General features: G+C 47.3%; 1 protein-coding gene across 1 annotated transcript in view; it reads left to right on the forward strand.

Annotated features, from left to right (window-relative positions):
• The window catches only part of DNAH8 (dynein axonemal heavy chain 8), a 1,926,251-nt gene that overhangs the window by 821,189 nt on the left and 1,088,081 nt on the right, over positions 1-16,981 (forward strand). The window contains 1 exon segment of the mRNA XM_029592920.1: positions 6,710-6,810. Within this exon segment, the coding sequence (XP_029448780.1) occupies positions 6,710-6,810 (101 nt within the window).

The following is a 16,981-nucleotide window of genomic DNA, read 5'->3' on the forward strand; positions in this document are numbered from 1 at the left end:
ATAATTCCAGCGTTGCCCAGTTAAACTGTGGCATATGATCTTGTAGCCAGGGCAGTCCAAGTACCACCGGATGCATGGCCTTTTCCAATATGAGGAATGAGATGGTTTCAGAGTGTAAAGCTCCGGTGTGCAGGCCGATGGCCTGGGTAATAAACGAAACCTCTCCAGGCAGTGGTTCCCCATGGATTGAAGACAATAGCAATGGCATAGCTATTAGTGTGATAGGAATCTGTAGATGTTCTACAAAGCATTTTAAGATGAAATTTCCTCTGGCTCCAGACAGCAAGGGTCTTAGCTATTGGTGTGGTAGGAATCCGTAGATATTCTACTAAGCATTTTAAGATTAAATTTCCTCTGGCTCCAGAGGGCAAGGGTCTGAAACTCAAGGCTTCTGCAGATAAGTAAGACTGGTAGAGATAATGCAGGATTGGAGCGGTGAGGCCTAGAAGGAGTCCTCCTGCGGATCCTAGTCCTGTCAGTTTCCTGGATAGATGGGACAGGTTTGGAAGGCGTGGCCTGACTGGCCACAGTACATGCATAACCCCATGCATTTGCAGAATCGTCTTTCTTTAGAAGTTAAATGATTTCGTCCTAGTTGCATAAACTCATCTTCTAAGGGAGCAGATGGTAGGCTTGAGGCAATTGGCACAGGTTTAGGATGGTTAGCTCCTGGGACAGGCTTCCAAGGACTCTTAGCCTCTTGAGTCCATCTCGAATACGGCGGTCTATTCTCCAAGCCAGTTCCATGAGAGATTCAAGGGTATCAGGCAGATTGCGAGCCACCAGTTTGTCCTTTAAGCGAGAGTTGAGGCCCTCCATGAAGATAGCACGTAAACATCCTGTGTCCCAGTGTAGTTTGGATGCTAAAGTCTTGAATTCGAACAAATATTTATTATTTTTTATTTAATTAAAACATTTTTGTTTAAGCTAGTTTTTATCTAGCTATTTAGTTAAATTTATGTATATTTTCAATTTTATTTTTATATTCTCTTTTATCTTATTTTCAATTTTCTGTAAACCGTTTTGATAAAATTTTATTTTAAAAAGCAGTATATAAATATTTTTAAATAAATAAATAAAATAATCTGTTAGCGGCTTATTACCTTGCTGGAGTTTAAGCAGGGCAGATCCAGCAATGGTCTGGCGAGCCGGGTTATCGAAGACAGACTTGAAAAGTTTCAGAAATCCTGATAGGTCATTCAGGATAGGATATTCACGTTCCCATAACGGTGAAGCCCAATCCAAGGCTCTTCCTTCAAGTAGAGATAAGATATAGGTGGTCTTGGAAGATTCTTTGGGAAAGAGGGTAGGTTGCAAAGAAAAATGCATACTGCATTGGTTGACAAACCCCCCTTATATCCGTGCTTCAACCATGAAGCGGGTAGGCGTAGATAACGGTATGGTGGTCTTGACAGTCACCACCGGAGAAAGCAATTCTTTCACTGGAGTTGCCGAAGTATTCAGTTGAAGGCAGCAGCCAGGCTTTCCAGAGACTTTTGTTGCTCAGTGATCCACTGGGCTAGACCAGGAATGGCCTGCAAGGCTGCAAGTCGAGCCGAGCCCATGGAGTTAGAAACCTGTTGGGTTTATGGCATATTGTGGACTCTTGGTCGAAGTGGCGATGACTCCTCCCACAGGGAGGGGCCCTGTGGGCACCACAATGATTGGCTAGAGTCTATTAAGCAGACACTGAGGAGAGAAAGCTTTATTATACTGCAGCTGATGAGTAGAATCTTGCCTAAGGAACAGATAGTGCTGTAGTCCAGCGATATCACAGTAAGCTCACACAGTCTCTGTAGATTATGGTCTTACCCAGATATAGCAAAGGTCCGGTAGTGTTCCGTAGTGCGGGATAGGCCATGAACCTGAAGGGTGGAATGAGGAGAGCTGGAGCGTAGTGATACCCATAGAGTAGCAGTGCTGATAACTTCCTTCGGTAGTTGAATGAAGAGAGGGATCCGAGGTTCGAGGTGCTGGATACCCTGAACAGAATAAGCCCTTGAGGAGCAAGTACCTAGGAGCGCCGAGGGTTCCTGAAAGGAAGCAGACAGGACCCCCGAGGGGCGGGTGTCCTTAAGGTTAGGCAGATTAACCTCGGAGGGAGAGTAGAAGCGAGAGCCCCCGAGGAGCGGGTACCCAGAGCTGCTGCAGTAGCGGGATACCCCGGAGGATAGTGAGGAATCCAAGTGAGCAGCTTAGAAGCAATCAGAGTAGCAAAACCGAAGTCCTTGCTAACTCGTTCAATTGGAACAGAACGGAGGTTTAAATACCCGGAGGTACTGACGTCATGCGGTGGGGCCACCCCCGAGGTTCCCTCCATGAAGTATTCAAAAACGAAGGCAGCATGCGCGCGCATGCCCTAGGAGGCCTCAGGAAGAAGCATGGCGGATGGGGATGCCCAAGCTAGCTCGGAGACACCGAGGGTTTCGGAAAACAGCAGCGGAGGCAGCCATTCTTCCAATGGAGGAGGAAAAGGGTAAAAGATAGGTGAGGCAGAGTGGTCGCAGCCGTCTGCGACCGACGGACGCAACAACAGGGATAAATTGGTATGTTTTAGCTCAGGTGAGTTTTTAATTATAGGCACTTGGACTACTTTTCTTATTATTGGAATCTCTCTGTTGAGGTGACAGAGCGGTTCCAATAACTCTAATGCTTCATTAATATCCTTCGCAGATACTTCCCTCCAAACCATGCGCTGCTGAGCGACTGTCGGCTTTCCCCTTTGATTTAGTTTAAAAGCTGCTCTATCTCCTTTTTAAAGGTTAGTGCTAGCAGCCTGGTTCCACCCTTGTTAAGGTAGAGTCCACCCTTTGGAAAAGACTCCCCCTTCCCCTAAAGGTTCCCCATTTCCTTACAAAACTGAATCCTTCTTCCTTGCATCATCATCCCATCCATGAATTGAGACTCCAAAGCTCTGCCTTCCTCTGGGGACCTGCACGTGGAATAGGGTGCATTTCAGAGAATACTACCCTGGAGGTTCTGGACTTCAGCTTTCTTCTTAAGAGCCTAAATTTGGCTTCCAGAACTTCCCTCCCACATTTTCCTATGTTGTTGGTGCCCACATGTACCACGACAGCTGGCCCCTCCCCAGCCCTTCCAAAATTCTATCTAGATGATACGTAAGGTCTGCCACCTTCACACTAGGTAGGCATGTTACCAAGTGATCCTCATGCCCACCAGCCACCAGCTGTCTACATTCCTAATAATCGAATCACCAACTATGATGGCTGATCTAACCCTTCCCTTCTGGGCAGTAGCCCTGGGAGATACATCATCAGTGCAAGAGGACAATGCACCACCTGGAGAGTAGGCCCTTGCTACAGGATCATTTCCTGCTGCACCAGGTTGATTCTTTCCTCCTCCAAGGCAGCACCAGGGCTGCCAGACTGGAGTTGGGACTTGGCTACTATGTCCCTGAAGGTCTCATCTATATACCTCTCTGTCTGCCTCACCTCCTCTAGGTCTACAACTCTAGCCTCCAGAGATCTGATTTGTTTTCTGAGAGACAGGAGCTCCTTGCATCAGATGCACACATACAATTTCTCACCTGCGGGTAAAAAATCGTACATGTAATACTTGATGCAAAAGACTGGGAGGCCCCCATCTTGCTGCTGGACTGCTGCCTTTGTCTTATATTTGTTCAGTTCCTAGTTAAGTTTTAGGTTGCCATGGGAGTAGGAATGCATATAATTAGGGTCCTTTAAATGTATTAGTGTATTCACTATATATCTGGTAGTAACCTACAAGGGAATGATTAAACTCTTGATAAGATGTGGGGAATTTCTGAATTTAAGTTAAAAGGCTGAATATATTTTTTTTAGTGTGAACGTATCACCTGCTTATAAATTAAAGGATTAGCTGGGGTGGGTGGGTGGGAAAGTTGGGAAATACAAACACACAAGCTTCTGTTTTTGCCTGCCTTTCTGACTATCTAATAATAAACACACAAAAACACTAAATAATATACCCCAATAGTTTACTTCTCCTCAATACTTTTACTTTTTTGAAAATTTCCACAAGCAGTATTTATATTGCGATTGGGAAGGTGGATCCTTGGTCCGACCAGACGGAGATGGGATGGAGGAAGTTTCTGCAGATGGAGCTCGGTCGGAAGGCGGTACAGCAACTGAAGACTGAAGGTCTTCACCCTGGAAGCCCGTGACCCCTCCAGGAAATCCTGTGGAGATCCGGACCGCTGGGACTTAGGTGGCTTCGCCCTGGAAGCCGAGATCCCCCCGGGAGGAGCCCGTGGGGATTCGGCCGTTGGGACTTAGGAGAACCGACAGAAGACGTAGATGAGAGGACGTACCAGGATTGGGGCAGGCAGCAGCAGACAGGAAGACGAGCCAAGGTCAGAACCAGAAGACAATCCGAAGGCGGGTTCCAGAACCAGTGACTGGAACAGGCTGGCAGGAACAGGCTGGCAGGAACAGGAACAGGACTCTCTACTCTTCACAAGTCGACCACGTTGCAAGGCAAGGAATCGGGGTCAGACGCCGGGTTTAAATCCTCGCCGGTGTCTGATGTCAGCACAAGGGGCCGGCCCTGTTTTCGCACCAGAGGCCTTTTAAAAGGGTTCCCTCTGCGCGCGCGGGGGCCTAAAGGGCGGGGTCAGGATAGCGTTCGGCGGCATCTCCCTCGTGGAGACACCATGGTGTAGGCCCGAACAGGCCTGAGGAATCTGCGGCTCCCGGCGGCATTCCCCCCGACCGGCAAGGTAAGGATCCGGCGGAACCGCAACAACTTACTGATTCTTTTCAGCCACCAGCAAGGTGATTCTCTTCTCTTAGTGTTCCCATCTGCTCTCTTCTATATCAATGGTATGTTGTATGTGTCTTGAACTAATAGTGGGCTCTTGGGTCATGGCGAGTGAAGACTCCACCCACAGGGAGAAGCCCTTACCACAACAGGCAATGTCTCAGCAGTGATGGACAACAGAGGAAACAACTTTTTTTATACAGGCAATGGTGATCCGAGGAGCGGATCAATAGAGTAAGTCCAGAGATAGCAACCTGCAGCTGGTTGGTCCGAGTAGTAATCCTCAGCGTGGAGTAGTCCGGTGAATACCTTCTCTAGGCATAGCTTGTGCTGGCAATTCCGATAGTGGTTCACAGCGCGGGGTAAGCCGAAAGCCGATGGGCAGTTGCACAAGACTGGAGGGATCTGGTAGTGGCCCGCAAGTGGGGTAACCCAAGGATCCGTGCCACAAAGGTAGAAGAGCAGGTTCTGAACGTACACCGATACTGTGGAAGTATATGGAGGATCAGGCACCGAGGAGGTCAGAACAAGAACAGTAAGGGTCGTCCGAGGATGATGCAGGAACTCACTGGAACAGAGAAACAAATAGTAATGGCTCTCCAAGGAGCGGATAGCTCTGAGTGTGGCAAGGCCCCCGAGGAGAGGGTACCTAGGTCACCCAGTAGGAAAGCAAGAAGGTGTCCCAGTGTGACGGAAATAGCAGGACAGGAATCCTTGATAACTCATATTGCAAGAAGTCAGCTGAGTTTAAGAGGATGACGTCATGTGGTAGGGACACCCCTGAGGTTTAAGAAGGGGGCAGGCATGCACGCGCGTGCCTTAGGTATCCCTGGATGTAAGATGGTTGCCAGGAGTGCCCACACCATCCCGGGCATGTCATGAGGGTCAATGTATGGAAGCTGAGGCTGCCATTCTCCCCAGACTCGGAGTTGCAGAGAGAAAGTAGGTGAGCAGCAAAGGTTGCGGTCACCTGCGACCGAAGGGTGCAACAGTACCCCCCTTCTTAGGGCCCCTCCCAGGGGCTTTTGGCTTCCTAGGATAACGCAAGGATCCGTGCCACAAAGTTAGAAGAGCAGGTTCTGTACTCACGCCGATACTGTGGAAGTAGATGGAGGATCAGGCATCGAGGAGGTCCGAACAAGAACAGTAAGGGTCGCCCAAGGATGGTGCAGGAACTCATTGGAACAGAGAAACAGATAGTAATGGCTCTCCGAGGAGCGGATAGCCCTGAGTGTGGCAAGGCCCCCGAGGAGCGGGTACCTAGGTCACCCAGCTGGAAACCGAGACGGAGTCCCAGTGTGGCGGAAATAGCAGGTCAGGCATCCTTGCTAACTCATATTGCAAGAAGTCAGCTGAGTTTAAGTATGGTAAGTGGATGACATCATGCGGTGGGGATGCCACCGAGGTTCCTGCCATTACGCGTTTAAGAAGGGGGCAGGCGTGTGCGCGCTTGCCTTAGGTAACCCCGGATGTAAGATGGCTGCCGGGAGCGCCCATGCCATCCCAGGCATGCCATGTGGGTCGGCGTGTGGAAGCGGAAGCCGCCATTCTCCCCAGACTCGGAGCCGTATAGAGAAAGGAAGTGAGCAGCAAAGGTCGCAGCCGCCTGTGACCGACATGCGCAACAATCCGAGTTAACCAGGTAAGTTATTCAGCTAACTCATCCCTGCCCCAGAATGCTCCTAATATGCCCCTTACTTATTTGGCTAAATTTTAGGTAAAAGATTGCCAGCTCATATAGAAACCTCACAATAGCCAGATAATTTGTGAATTATCTGGCTAAATAGCTTTGAATATTGGCCTCCTTGTTTTCACAGGTTTAGTTGCCAGAATGATATTGAGTTTGAATAGCTAGAAATAACATAGCTCAAAATGATATGATATCTTGCACTGATCTGAAAGAGAGCATCATTGTGATTTTCTGATTGTAAACATTTTGTTTTATTTCCAGACCCAGTTTGATGATCTTTGGAGAAAATTTGTCACTTATTCATCTGGTGAACAACTTTTTGGCTTGCCTGTTACAGAGTATGACGTTTTACAGAAATACAAGTAAATATGAATTATACCTTTATTTTAAAGTAATCCACACATTTTATAAGCAATTTTCAAATAGCCTGCATATTTGTAAAGTAAGGTGTTTTCAGTGTGCCCACCTTACATTCATTTTCAAACAGAAATTACACAGGCAGTTTTTCTTTGAATATTAGTGTAAAGTCCGCACATTAAAAACACCCACTTACTTGGCACCTGCTCTTTTATGTGGGTAGCTGAGACAGGTAAAATTGCACATACACTTGTGACAACTGCGTGAAACTGCCTTCAGGAGTATCTTCTTTTAGTCTAGCTAAACATATGTGCACTATGTAGAAATGGCTTTGAAAATTGTATCCTTTTTAAAAAATTTTGGTAAGAATTTTAAACCATGTCAGCATCAATTATTTTGATCTTTCCTTTCTACTTAGCACTTTCTACATGCTATTAATAAATTACTTAGAAAAATGCATGTTGAAATGTCATTGTGTTGTGTAGGGGTGTGCATTCGTTTTCGATGTATTGGCAATCCGTAACGTATATGTCCTTATTCGTTGTATTCATGGGGAAGCGAAATGTATTGCGTCTCCCCACGAATATAACGTATCATCCGTTTCATCCGTTGCATGGCGCGCTTTTCTTCTACGCCCTTTGGGTGTATCCAGAGCCAAAAACCAGCCCTTTCCTGTGAGTCATCAGTGACCTCAGAGCCCTGTCAGAGTGGGTCGGACAGGTTGGCACGGATATCAGAATGCAGCGTATCAGTGATAATATTTTGTGAAATGCACTGAATGCAGCCAATCGTGCTGTCATTCAGTGCTCGGTGACGATTTTCCTGATGACCCAGCATTATATATACTTAAGCACGTGGCGTGCCATGCACTTTCTTTGCAGGGGGGGTCTGGGGAGGTGGTCTCTGCGGAAGGTGGCTGCACTCATAGCTAGTCTGTGTTCAGAATCTGTATTTAATTGCTAGGTAGGCTAGTTACTTAAGAGAAAAAGATATTTATTCTTTATTTGGCTGCAGTGCCAGCTAGCCCTGTTTGTTTTTTCAGCAGTTTATTTAGGTGATCTGAGACGGTCTCTCTGTGCCAGAGAGAGAAGCTGCTAGCAGTGCCATTTTGTTTAATTCACCCTCTGGGCTAGGCTGCAAGCAAGCACCATTTGGGTGTTGTGGCTGGGTGAGAAGTCTATTTTCTCTCACCCTCCTCCCCTCCCCCTACTTCTCGTAATACCCTCTCTAAATACCTTTCCTCTTCCCATCCTTAGGTCTATATGATTCTTATAGAATCTGTCCCCCATAATTGTAATCGTATCGCTCATTTTGTAGTACCACAAGACTAAGTTAACTACATTTATTTAATTTACCAATGTTTTGCTCATTCATTGTCAATTATCTTCCTATATACCTCTAAATGCGTTCAAATGTTATTCATATGCGTTCTACTATATGCATTCTACTAAATGCCTACTATATGCCTCTACTAAATGTGTTCAGATATTATTCTCATGCGATCCATGTAACGGTTGTGCCTTGTTTCTGGCCTTCCTCCTGTTCCTTGTAAACCGGTACGATGTGCATACGGCTATCGGTATATAAAAATGCTAAAATAAATAAATAAATATATTCAATTTTTAGCTAGTTTGCTAGAATTTCCATTGGAAAATATATTTCATCAATTTTCCTGCTGTGCCAACAATTCCAGCTTTTTTAAACTGAGTTTGTTTAATTGAACTCACTCAATCTCTCTGTGCACTGGGCATCAGTCCAGTGGGCTGGCAGTTTAGCAGACTCAAGTTTATTTATTGGGACAGTCTGTGCAGTGAAATCCCCAGTCTGCTCTTTTGTGCTTACAAGCAAGCTGTGTGTGTGTGCACACCACACACATTACATTAGTGCATAGCAAGGCACTGTGGCAATGGGTAGTTTAGCAGATTGAACTTTATTATTGGGCAGTCTATGCAGTGAAATCCCCAGTCTGCCTCTTTTGTACTTACAAGCAAGCTGTGTGTGTGCACACACCACACACATTACATTAGTGCATAGCAAGGAACTGTGACAGTGGACAGCCAGTAGGCACTAGGCAGTGACATTAAATCCATAATGTCAGGGAAAGTTAGATGTGGTCGAGTGATTGGGACTGGCAGAGGAGGCACTTCAAAAGGCACTAGTGCCAGTCCCCCATTAAAGTTAAAAAGGTACCTGTTGCAATCTAAACTCTTTGGAGGGGCAGGCAGTTCCAACCAGAAAAAAATGAAATCTAAACATGATGCATCGCTACCACCTGTTTCTGACCCTGTAGTTTTGGAGGTAAGGGAAGGGGAGGCTGAGTCATGCCAGACAAAATGTCGACACCGAAAAGCAGCAGTGGGACAGAAATCTCAACTAAGCATTGACAATGTAGCACAGGCACTGTTTGTGTTGTGGTTCTGGCCGCGAGCACCGTGGCCAGACCCTTACCTCCAGGCTCCCGGACCTGCTCTCGTTCCCTGAGGCCTAGTTTGCGGCCTGGATGGCGGCGTTCCCACTGGGGCTGCACCGCTGTGAGCTCCTCCGTAGACGCCCTTTGCTTAGGCGCGCGCGCGCGTGCCACTTGGGCGCTTTTCTAGGCCGGTTCCCGCCAATGGTGACTCCGCCCAAATCCTGACGTCAGATGCCATGGCCTTGATAAGCCGGCCGTGGCCATCCAGTCTTCACCTTGCAACGGTTTAGCTTTCTGGTTTCCTGTTGTGCTGTGCCCCGGAGTGACTCGCTTGGCTTCGTCGCTCTGTTCCTGCTACAGTACCTGCTTGGTTCCTGCCTGCCTGCATGCTACAGTACCTGCCTGGTTCCTGCCTGCCTGCTTGCTACAGTTCCTGCCTGGTTCCAGTACCCGCATCCTGCTACAGTTCCTGCCTGGTTCCAGAACCCGAACCCACTTACAGTATTGCTACTGTCTTAGTCTGGTTCCAGTTACTTGCCCTGATCCACAACTTGCCTAAGTCCCAGCGGCCGGGCCCCTATGGGCTCCTCCCGGGGGGGCTTCGGCTTCCAAGGGTGAAGCCACCTAAGTCCCAGCGTTTGGGCTCCTACGGGCTCCTCCCAGGGGAGTGCCAGCTTCCAGGGTGAAGAGCATCTATGTCCTGCCTGAACATCTGCCTCCCGGCCTGCTTTGCAACAGAGACATTGTCCACCTTTCCAAGTTTCCAGCAGGTCAGCCCAAGGGTCCACTAAACAGAGGCTCCCATAACAGTTTGCTTCTGATTCAGATGAAGAATCATATTGTGTGGGATTCTCATCAGAAATGGAAGAAGTAATAGGGATGTGAATCGTTTTAGGACGATTAAAATTATCGTCCGATAATTTTAATATCGTCTTAAACCGTTATGGAACACAATACAATAGAGATTCTAACGATTTATCGTTATAAATCGTTAGAATCGTGAGCCGGCACACTAAAACCCCCTAAAACCCACCCCCGACCCTTTAAATTAAATCCCCCACCCTCCCGAACCCCCCCCAAATGAGTTAAATAACCTGCGGGTCCAGCGGCGGTCCGGAACGGCAGCGGTCCGGAACGGGCTCCTGCTCCTCAATCTTGTTGTCTTCAGCCGGCGCCATTTTCCAAAATGGCGGCGAAAAATGGCGGCGGCCATAGACGAACACGATTGGACGGCAGGAGGTCCTTCCGGACCCCCGCTGGACTTTTGGCAAGTCTCGTGGGGGTCAGGAGGCCCCCCACAAGCTGGCCAAAAGTTCCTGGAGGTCCAGCGGGGGTCAGGGAGCGATTTCCCGCCGCGAATCGTTTTCGTACGGAAAATGGCGCCGGCAGGAGATCGACTGCAGGAGGTCGTTCAGCGAGGCGCCGGAACCCTCGCTGAACGACCTCCTGCAGTCGATCTCCTGCCGGCGCCATTTTCCGTACGAAAACGATTCGCGGCGGGAAATCGCTCCCTGACCCCCGCTGGACCTCCAGGAACTTTTGGCCAGCTTGTGGGGGGCCTCCTGACCCCCACGAGACTTGCCAAAAGTCCAGCGGGGGTCCGGAAGGACCTCCTGCCGTCCAATCGTGTTCGTCTATGGCCGCCGCCATTTTTCGCCGCCATTTTGGAAAATGGCGCCGGCTGAAGACAACAAGATTGAGGAGCAGGAGCCCGTTCCGGACCGCTGCCGTTCCGGACCGCCGCTGGACCCGCAGGTTATTTAAGTCATTTGGGGGGGGGTTCGGGAGGGTGGGGGATTTAATTTAAAGGGTCGGGGGTGGGTTTTAGGGGGTTTTAATGTGCTGGTTTTGCGATTTTTCGATTTTTCGATTTTTCACGATTTTTCACGATATTTTACCCCCCAAACGGCAACAATACGATTCCCTCCCCCTCCCAGCCGAAATCGATCGTTAAGACGATCGAGGACACGATTCACATCCCTAAGAAGTAATAGCTGACGAAGTTTTAGGATCAGTTAGTCCTGTTTTAGCCTCCACTTCTGTGCAGCAGGGGAGAGATGAAACTGATGAGGAGGAAGAGCAGTCAGCACAGGCACAGAGGGGTACTGAGGCCCCTGGCATTGCTTCTCAGGGTGCACCCACTACTAAAGCTCCAGTGCCAGCATCCACCCCCAAGGCTACACAGAAGGGTGGATCACGAAAGACATCTGCGATCTGGAGCCACTTTAAAGTGACTGATGACCTGCATTTTGTTCGGTGTAATTATTGTGGCAGGGCTATTAGCAGAGGCAAGCAAATGGGACATCTATCTAATTTTGGCATGACACATCATATGAAGAGGCAACACCCAACAAGAGTACTGCCATCTGGGGATGGTGGCAGTACCAGTCAGGGGACCCCTTCCAAGCAGCGTAAAGAGGTTGAAAAGCAGCAGAGTCAGCCCACACTCTCATCCCCTTCTAGCAGTCAGGTGGCAGGCCAGTAACCCCCTGACATGTGGCAGACGCGACAACCCAGCATGGAGGAAATGGGGTGGAGTGCGGTAATGCTATCCTGGGGTAGGATGCAGGCAGCCTCAAAACCTGTAACCAAGAGCATTGGAGAAATGATTGCCCTTGATGACCAGCCCTTGCAGTTAGTGGAGAATGTGGGTTTCAAGCATTTTCTGAAAGTCGTAGTTCCAAATTACAAAGTCCCCTCCAGAACCACATTTAGCAGAAATGTCCTCCCCAGCCTGTACAAGCAGTGTCGCAGTCGCATCCAAGCACTGCTAGCTAAGGCACAGGGGAATGTGTATTTCACCTGCGATATCTGGACCACCATGAATGCTGCACATTCTTACCTCTCCCTGACAGCACACTGGTGGGACCTGGCTGAGGCAGGGGCAGGCAGCAGCTTTATTACTGAACAAGTATCAGGGTGGAGGTGGACTTTACTGCTCGCCCACCAGGCTGTATGTCCCTACAAGGGCCTGACCTGAAACGCTGTGCCTGTCCGTCCACTGTCCAGGCCTTACGTCCCTACAAGGGCCTGACCTGAAACGCTATGCCTGTCCGTCCACTGTTCAGGTCATACGTCCCTACAAGGGCCTGACCTGAAATGCTGTGCCTGTTCATACACTGTCTAGGCTGTACATCCCTACAAGGGCCTGACCTCAAACTCTGTGCCTGTCCGTCCACTGTCCAGGACGTATGTCCCTACAAGGGCCTAACCTCAAACACTGTGCCTGTCCGTCCACATTTGGAATGTAAGAACATAAAAAGCTGACTTAAGATGTTTGGAGCTTTCATATTTCATATGCTCAATATTTCCCAAGACCTTGCCAACAGTATTGTTTCTAGTACTATTGAAAACTGGTGTAAAAACTGTGTAAACCACAAAATCAACATAGGTTGATATTGTAGATTTTGACTTGAATAGCGGTTTTCTTATTTCTGAGAGCTCTTCCTGTTCCTTTGTCATCAGCTGAAATGCATAAGTACAGTTAATAGCTTCTGGGTATTCAAAAATAATCTCCAGCTCAGTTCTTGCTTCACAAATGGCAGTCTTTATTGCTCTAAAAGCATCCTCAGTTGAATTGGCTTTCAGACAATTTCTTCTAGCAGTGAACCAGTTCAGGAAAAAATGACAGGTCAAACCACAACATACCTGCACAAAGGAAATCCTCGAATGCTGTGCTTGTTCATCCCGGCCTTATGTCCCTAGGTGGGATTCACCTCTGTCCTCGAATGCTGTGCTTGTTTGTCCAGGCCTTATGTCCCTAGGTGGGATTGCCCTCTGTCCTCGACTGCTATGCCTGTCCGTCCAGGCCTTATGTCCCTACAAGGGTTGGACCTCGATTGCTTTGCCTGTCCCTCCAGGCCTTATGTCCCTACAAGGGTTGGACCTCAATTGCTTTGTCTGTTCGTTCGGGCCTTATGTCCCTAGGTGGGATTGCCCTCTGTCCTCGACTGATGTGCCTGTCCATCCAGGCCTTATGTCCCTACAAGGGTTGGACCTCGATTACTTTGCCTGTCCATCCAGGCCTTATGTCCCTACAGGGGTTGGACCTCGATTGCTTAACCTGTCTGTCCAGGCCAGGGGTGGGCAATTCCGGTCCTCGAGGGCTGCAAACCAGTCGGGTTTTCAGGATATCCTTAATGAATATGCATGAGAGAGACCTGCATACACACTGTCTCAGTTGTATGCAAATCTATTTCATGCATATTCATTAGGGGTATCCTGAAAACCCGACTGATTTGCAGCCCTCGAGGACCGGACTTGCCCACCCCTGGTCCAGGCCTTAGGTCCCTTCAAGGGTTGGACCTCAATTGCTTTGCCTGTCTGTCCAGGCCTTATGTTCCTACATGGGCTTGACCTCTGTCCTCGACTGCTGTGCCTGTTCGTCGACTTTCTCAACTCCAATTCATTACTCCGTATCTTCATACATAACTGATTACTTACAACGATGATCATCAAATATCAAAACTATTCCATATTATTCAATTCAATTGAATTCATTATCTATACATTTATTTATTTAATTATTTGATTCTTTTTTATACCGACATTCATGACAGGTCATATCACATCAGTTTACATCAAACATTAGAAGACAGGAAAATTACGTTTAACAGGGAGTAATAACTTGGTTGGAAACACAGGAGAGTACCCTGTTGAGAGCAGCCTAGAGCTGAACTACCTCACACGGGGAGGTGCCAAGTAACTGAACTAGGGTAAAAAGGGAACGAGTTTAAACCAGAACAACTTATATCTAATGTTACTCATGCTATGGTATCAAGGGGTGAGGAAGAAAGGGAAGTTGGGAGGGAAGGAGTAACCACAAGGGTAACATAGGTGCAGTTGAGTCAGTGAAAACCTACAATTTTTTTTAAGGAAACACTTGTTTAAAAAGCCAAGTCTTAAATTTTTTTTTGAAGGTCAGCAGGCATTGTTCTTGGCGTAATTCAGGGGGTAAAGCGTTCCACTGAGAGGGTCCAGCTGTGGAAAATGCACGTTTCCTAATGGTAGAGTGTAGGGAGGACTTGGCGGGAGGAGCATGAAGGGTGTCTTTGTACGCTGCTCTAACTGGTCTGGTGGAGGTGTGGAGGTGAAGAGGGATAGCTAGTTCAAGTGAGGACTGCTTGTAGATAGTGAGGGCCTTGTGAAGGATTCTGAAGTTAATGGGAAGCCAGTGTAGATTCCTTAGAATGGGTGTGATATGGTCTCCTCGATTAGTGTTGGTTAGAATCCTTGCAGCGGCATTTTGAAGCATCTGTAGCGATCTGGTGGTAGTAGCGGGGAGGCCTAGTAGTAGGGAATTGCAGTAACCGACTTTGGAGAATAGGGTCACTTGAAGAATCATGTGGAAGTCGTGTAGGTGGAGGAGTGGTCTAAGCTTTTTAAGAACTTGTAGTTTGTGGAAGCATTCTTTAGTTGTATTGTTGACGATTTTTTTTTTAATGACAGATGGTTGTCCAAGATGACGCCAAGGTCTCTCACTTGGGCCGTTGAGATCGTTGAGGAAGTGGGGTGGTTGTTGATAGCGAGGTTGATGTCATCCAGCGAGATGAGGAGGAGCTCCGTTTTGGTTATATTCAGGACTAGATTGAGACTGGAGAGGAGGAGGTTAATGGAGTGTAGGCAGCTGTTCCAGAAAGAGAGGGTTTTGGATATGGATTCCGTAATAGGAATGAGGATCTGTATGTCATCAGCATAGATAAAATGGGTTAAAATAAAAAAAATGTAATTCCCTGGATCTCAGGCTGGGAAATTGGTGTAAGGGGAAAAGCAAAGGAGGGAAAAGAAATAAAAAAAAGAAAGTTCTAAAAAGAGGTAAGGGGAAATAAAAAGGGCAAGTTTAGGTGTGTCTGAATGAAGGTTCTGTATGGATGTGGCTGTCACAGGGTCACTGAGCTTGGGATGGCTGCTGTCAGCATTTCAAGTGTGACAGTTAAACAATGAGTGGGTGGGTAGCCTTGAGTTATTGTAACAAACCTCCTATCTGAACTGGTTGCACTTAACCCTGGCTGCTAGGAAGCCAGACCACTGTTAAGCTGTTGTTACTGTCTGAACTGAAAAGGAATCATTTAGGAATCTAAGGATCCTATATTGATTGAAAAAGGAATTTCTTTAGCCCTAAGAAACTTTTGTAAGAAGTTTGTTGGATTTGAACTGACAGTGGGCTAATTAATTTCCTCTCTGAAGCAGGTTGAGCTTAAACCTGGCTGCTAGGAAAGCAGGACCTCTGTTAAGTTACTGTAATTGTCTGAAAGTAAAGGAATCATTTAGGAGTCTGAGGATTCTATATTTATTTTAAGAAATATTGTGAAAACTGAGGCACAAAGAACAAGAAAAAAAATCACTATATTTATTTGCCTAAGTGCCTATAATTAAGCCTTTTCATTTTTACTTTCCAAAGAGGGTTAGTATCTGTATACTATGCTGATGCATAAAGAACCCTTTCATCTATTTGAATTTTTTTTTTTTAGACTGTCTGGTTATGGGTTTAGTTAGAGGGATTATAATTATTCATTTATTTGCATTAGTTATATAGTGTAAAAAAAACAATAGAAGAGATAGTTTCTTTTAATTAGTTTTTTTAGATAGGTAGTAGGTGCCTGAGGAACCTGCAGTGGAGAAAACTGGACTCTTTGAAAAGAAGAAGAAGTGCAACCTGAAAGAAAGGGCCCCACCGGACTTCAGTTGGTGAGCTCACTAAACCAAAGATGATATAAAAAACATTCATTGTAGGAAAAGGAAAGGAAAAGGAGAATGGACCAAAAAGCATGTTAGAGGTTATGTGTAAAGACTGAGAAATTTATGAAAATGAAAAGGAAGGATACATAATTGAAAGGATAGAGGAAGTAAATTTTGTTGTATTTATATTTATCCCAGGACAAGCAGGATGCTAGTCCTCACATATGGGTGACATCAGTAATGGAGCCCTATACGGAAAAACTTCTGTCAAAGTTTCTATGAAACTTTTGACTGGCACCCATAGTGCCTACTGAGCATGCCCAGCATGCCATGATATTCCCTGCCACAGGAGTCTCCCTTCAGTCTTCTTTTTTCCGCGGAGCTGTTAGCCTCGCGGTTAATTTGGAGTCCTGTGGTAAATTTCTCCACACTCTAAAACTTTTCAAAAAGTCGGGAAAAACTTTTAGCCGCAAGGGTCTCCTTTTATATACCATCGCGGTAAAGTTTTTTCTTTATTTTGCCGGTACCGATATTTTTTCCTGTTCCACGGTCGTCGACAGCTGTCTGACCTAAAATGGCTTCGGAATTCAAAAAGTGCCCTAAGTGCACTAGAAACATGTCCATAACGGACCCACACCAAGAGTGTGTGCTCTGCCTCGGTCAGAACCACGACGTCAAGTCCTGCTCCCAGTGTGCCGGCATGACATCGAAGGGACGTTGACTCCGGATGGAGAAGATGGAGCAGCTTTTCCAAATTCAGCTGTTACCCTCAGCATCATCCTCCATGCAATCATTTCCGGCTGGATCGATTCGCAAGGTAGTGCTGAAGAAACGAATCCCAGGTGAGTCGGGAGATGCCTTTATTCCCTCCCCCTCGCCATCGTCAAAAGCATTGACGTCGGGCAGCGAAAAGTCCAATCGGTGCAGGGAACCGTACCTCCTCAGGGCTCTGAGGAGGTACCGGCATCGCCATTACCGCCTCCCCCCATGGCTGCTCTGATCTCATCAACCATGCGGGCGGAACTTGACGGATACATTCGTCAAGCGGTATGAGACGCACTCCTCGATGCCATCGACACCAGGGATGC

This window comes from Rhinatrema bivittatum, chromosome 3 (assembly GCF_901001135.1).
Source record: "Rhinatrema bivittatum chromosome 3, aRhiBiv1.1, whole genome shotgun sequence".
In the NCBI taxonomy this organism is placed as follows: domain Eukaryota; kingdom Metazoa; phylum Chordata; class Amphibia; order Gymnophiona; family Rhinatrematidae; genus Rhinatrema; species Rhinatrema bivittatum.